General features: G+C 31.6%; 1 protein-coding gene across 1 annotated transcript; it reads right to left on the bottom strand.

Annotated features, from left to right (window-relative positions):
• Window positions 1-2,273: 2,273 nt before the first annotated feature.
• On the bottom strand, window positions 2,274-4,430 carry LOC120091373 (cysteine-rich and transmembrane domain-containing protein WIH2-like). The gene is made up of 3 exons (XM_039049375.1): window positions 4,191-4,430; window positions 3,866-4,043; window positions 2,274-2,525 (listed from the first exon to the last, which is right to left on the bottom strand). Exons 1-3 carry the CDS (start codon window positions 4,240-4,242, stop codon window positions 2,480-2,482), a joined length of 276 nt encoding a protein of 91 aa, XP_038905303.1. The 5' UTR covers window positions 4,243-4,430; the 3' UTR covers window positions 2,274-2,479.
• Window positions 4,431-4,668: the final 238 nt, after the last annotated feature.

The raw sequence follows: 4,668 nt of genomic DNA, 5'->3' as shown, positions 1-4,668 counted from the left end.
GAATAAATTATCATCGTAATAATGAACAAAATTATTACCAAAGGCCTCAAATAATTTTCATATTAACGAAAAAAAGGAACATAATGTGGGTGCGGTTCCAAGTCTATAATAATAAAAAAAAAATGTAATCCAACTGAACGACGGAGGATAATCAATCCAATTGGCATTTCAATATTATATGGGAGTTACTAGTTGATATCGATAATCTTACTGTTGTGGTTACCTTCATTGTTACTGTCACCGTATAAGACGTATGAATATGTCACATTTACTGCTACCGTTATATTTGTTGTTATTGTTACATTTGTTGTTATTGTTTGACCCAAACAATAATAGTAACAGTAAATATGATATATTCATTATTAAAGGTAAACTTGACCAAAAGCAATCTAATTACTTTTTGTGATTGTGATCCATTACGGCCTAAATTTATATTGCTAAAGTGAGGCTAACTCAATGGTAATTGACATAACATTTTTCCTAAATTGAAGGGTTGAACTCCCATCCTCATAGTTATTATATTTAAGAAAAGGATAAAATTCATATTTACACTGATTAAGGTTTATAGACTAAATTGTTATAAATTTAGAAATACAAAAACTAAAACGTTTCAAATTAAAATTAGTGCATGTTTAGTAAACTTCATGAAAATTGAAAAATCAAAAGTGAATTTCCATGTCCTAAAAAAAACCCTTGTCAAAATTCATATGGGTAAGACATGATAGTAAGATTGGCAACAAGGCTAGAGTGGAGGATTCCCCATCTTTGTTCCCGCGGGATATTTCCGTCATCCCCGCCAATTGAAGACGGGGACAGGGATGAGAATTCTTCGTCAGGAAAACGGGTCCCGCAGGGATCCATCTCCATTTTTTTTTTGTAATATATATAATTATATAAATATTTGTAAAGTTAATATATATTTATAGGGTATATATAATTATATAGTATATATATTTATTTGTAAAATTAATATATATATTAAAAATAAAAAAAAAACATTAATCGAGGTTGAGATCAATGACGGGACGGAAATACTTTCTCCATGCCCATCCAAAGATTAAATCGGGATGAGATTTTTGCCAAACTCTAGACATGAGAGGCCAACAAGGGAGACTTGTGTTGCGGCGTACGTCACCATGTAACATCAACAATTCGTCCACCGACGGGCCGCGCAATGGAAAAGAAAATAGCAACTTTTCATTTTTTCTGTTTGCTATCAAGGAAGACAATTGAGATTTTATCCATTTTGAGACCCACAACTAAATTGGTGAACTAATCAAATCAATTCATTTTGTAAGAAATAGATCCATATCCATATTCAATAAATAACAAAACCAACTAATTTATTTGATTTATTATCAATCTGGTACACAATTTTTGGTCTCTTTTTCTTCCTATTTTTTATTTTTATTTCCATTCAGTTTTGAATTGATCTTGTCTTTTTCTTTTTCTTTTTATTTTTCTTTTTAAAATATTAAAAGACACATGATATTATTTATTTTTAAAAAATATATACTTGTTTAGGTTCGATTTCAATTGATTTTCTAATTAAAAACTAATCTAGACCAATAATTTTCAACATATTAAACAATAGTCTAAATTAGTATGTTGAAAATTATTGGTCTAGATTAATTTTAATTTTCAACATATTAAACAATAGTCTAGACCAATAATTAAAAACTAATCTAGACCAATAATTTTCAACAACATATAACATGGTAAACTCACCAAATAGTCTTAGTCAAAAAAAACCTCACACAATAGTTTTTTTTTTATCCCTATATTTTGAAGTTTGTTCAATTTTAATCCCTATACTTTCAATAAATCTTAAATTTAATCTCAATGCTTTATTGTTAATTTTTTATTTAAAAAAACTTTTTGTTATCTATAACAACTTTGCTATAAATTTTGAAAACATATTCCCATATTTTATTTTCATCCATGAAAATTATTGTTATATCTTAATCAATTTTTTAAAGAAAATAACATACTAAAATTAAGATTTATTGAAAGTCCGAAGACTAAATTGAACAAACTTAAAGATATAGTGACTAAAATGATATTTAAATGAATTTTTTTAATTCAAAACATACAAAATGAAGGGATATTTTGGATAATTAAAAAATGGTTTAAAACCATAACTGAAGAACAGAGATGAATCCAAACGAAACCCATTAATCAAAGGAGCAGACGAGTTGTCAGATTTTGAAAACAAACCAATAAAGAGAGATATAGTGTTATTTATATAAGAAAAATGTAGAGGAAGAGGAGAATGGCACGAAGAACAAACAGACACTAAACTATATTAATTAATAAACCGTAAGATTTAAAACTTCACAATGAAAGGGCCCAAATCATTAACAACTCCAATTGTTTCTTCAATTTCATTTTCTTTTTTCTTTTTCATCCAGGGAAAAATTCTACTGAGGAATCGCCTCTTAAATTTGAAAGCATAGCACACTTCTCAAAATCCTTCTCTTCAAAAGCAGGCGTCAAGCAGGCAGCAACAGCACAACGCAGCCAAACTGCACAGTTTCATATCATTTCTCAATTTTAGTACAAAAATTCACCCAGACTAATCACAACATGTCTAAATCAGACCTATAAAATCCTCCTTCCATTCCAAAACTTGCAATATTACATCTCTGTGAAATTAGCCCTCACGGCTTTACTTTGGGAGTGTTCAAGCCTTTGGGGTCCTAAGTTGAGTTATGAAGTTTGGAGTTAGGAAGTTTGTGTTTGAGATGCTGGAGAGTTCTAAAATGAAATTCTTCAATAAATGTGCAGAATAGAGAAAGAGAGGAAGATGGAGTTCTCCAATAAATGTGCAAACTTCCATAGTGATTTTGAAGTTCAGTTTCTTAACACGAACTTATGAAGTTAGTGCCAAACACCCCTTAATTATTCTAACCCAAAGATCGAGTCAGTGATTAGACCTCTTGGAGTTTCTAAATCCTTCACTAACATATATACCATTGATTTCTCTCTTCCCTAATCAATGTGGGGCTTTGAAATAATGTGACGATGAGACCTAAACAACAACGTAGATGACTACAACACCCGTTCAAGGTCTTAATTTCCATAAATCTTAATAGATTTCTATTCTAATGAAACTTTTATGGAAGGTAAATACAATATTGCAACTTCAAAAGAATAGAAATAGTTTTCGAAATTAATAACAAGGATTAGGAGTATTTTCTGTAATCTAGCTTAATAAAAACAATCATGATGATGGTAAATAAATAAATTGCAAAAATTTCTCCAGAATGTTATAACGTTCACAATTTGATCCACCAATTAAGCCCTTAATTAGGACATCAATCCATTTCTAAGACCCAGACCTAAAACAATAGAATTATTGCAAATTACAAGTAGACCTAAATTCTTTAGGCTAATTTATTTGTTTTCCTAAATTGAAAGGACAGGCGGCTCAACATTAATCTGGAAACCATCAGAAATTAGTTAATATAATTATTAAACTAAATTCATTGTAATTATCTTTTGCAATAATTAGAAAAACGATAAAATTAAGCTTTAAGGAGGTGAATGATGAAATCGAAAAGGTTAGGCGGTTTTTCACAATTTTCCCAAAATTAAAATAAAACATTCAAAAATAATAATAATAATAAAGATGTAATATATAGATGAATTGGGGGCCAATTTGGGGAATTTGATCGGAGCGACAATTCCAAGAAGAACGTCTCCGATGAAAACGAGGTTGCACGCTTTACCAAACGATGCAATTGACTCGTTCGGAAACCAGTTTCCGATACGAAATCATCGGAATGCGACTCAGTTCAGGACTGATTTCAACCACCATAGACAATAAAGAGAGAGAAATCAAGAAAGAGAGTGAAATCTTTACCAGCCTTCAAGGCAACCAGGGCCGCTGCTACTTTGCTGTTGAGGAGGAGCTTGAGCATACTGAGGAGCGTAAGGCGGAGGATATCCCGGAGGCGGATAAGCACCGGGAGGAGGATAGCCTTGCGGCGGATATCCCGGCGGCGGATAAGCATCTTTCGGATAACCTTCTGGTGGATAACCTAAAAACAAAAAGAAACCACCACCAAAACCCTGAATCAACACACAGATCTACAATAGTACATCACAAAACCTTCCGATCCAACACCAAAAACACCAAAATCACATGAAATAATAATAATAATAATAATAATAATAATTAAAGATACCTTGAGGTGGAGGCACTCCAATCGGAGGTTGACCTTGATTATAATAACTCATCCCTTGTTCTTCCTTCTTGAAATCAACAACAGATCTCTCCCTTCCCACCAATTTCAATACCGTCGATAAAATGAAACCGGCCGAAATTCACAAAAACAGAAATAAAAAGAACTGAAGAGATGAGGAGAAAGAGTCAATGGAGAAGACAACGAAGGTCTACAAATGACAGAGAAGAAGAGTGGGATCTGAAGGGTTTATATATATATAATCCGGAAACAGAGTTGATGAGATTACCGAGAGAGAACGTTGTGTTTGTTTGCGGCTAATCCGGGAAGGTTTATCTCTAATTTTGATTTGTATTTAATTAATTAAGGAGTTTACTAATGGTCTACGATTTTGACACGTAATGACATCATTGGTTGAAGATGGTAATGATTGACGGCCGAGATGTTTTTGCTTAAATATTAAGGAAATATATAAAATTAT

The sequence above is a fragment of the Benincasa hispida genome, chromosome 11 (assembly GCF_009727055.1).
Source record: "Benincasa hispida cultivar B227 chromosome 11, ASM972705v1, whole genome shotgun sequence".
In the NCBI taxonomy this organism is placed as follows: domain Eukaryota; kingdom Viridiplantae; phylum Streptophyta; class Magnoliopsida; order Cucurbitales; family Cucurbitaceae; genus Benincasa; species Benincasa hispida.
This window is presented reverse-complemented; position numbering and strand designations above follow the sequence as displayed.

Bases quoted from the DNA above. Each gene is read 5' to 3' on its own strand.
- LOC120091373 (XM_039049375.1), bottom strand. From the start codon at position 4,242: ATGAGTTATTATAATCAAGGTCAACCTCCGATTGGAGTGCCTCCACCT. The intron at 4,044-4,190 runs GTATCTTTAATT...TTTTGTTTTTAG, and splicing joins TGGAGTGCCTCCACCTCAAG to GTTATCCACCAGAAGGTTAT. The intron at 2,526-3,865 runs GTAAAGATTTCA...GAAACTGTGCAG, and splicing joins CCTGGTTGCCTTGAAGGCTG to TTTGGCTGCGTTGTGCTGTT.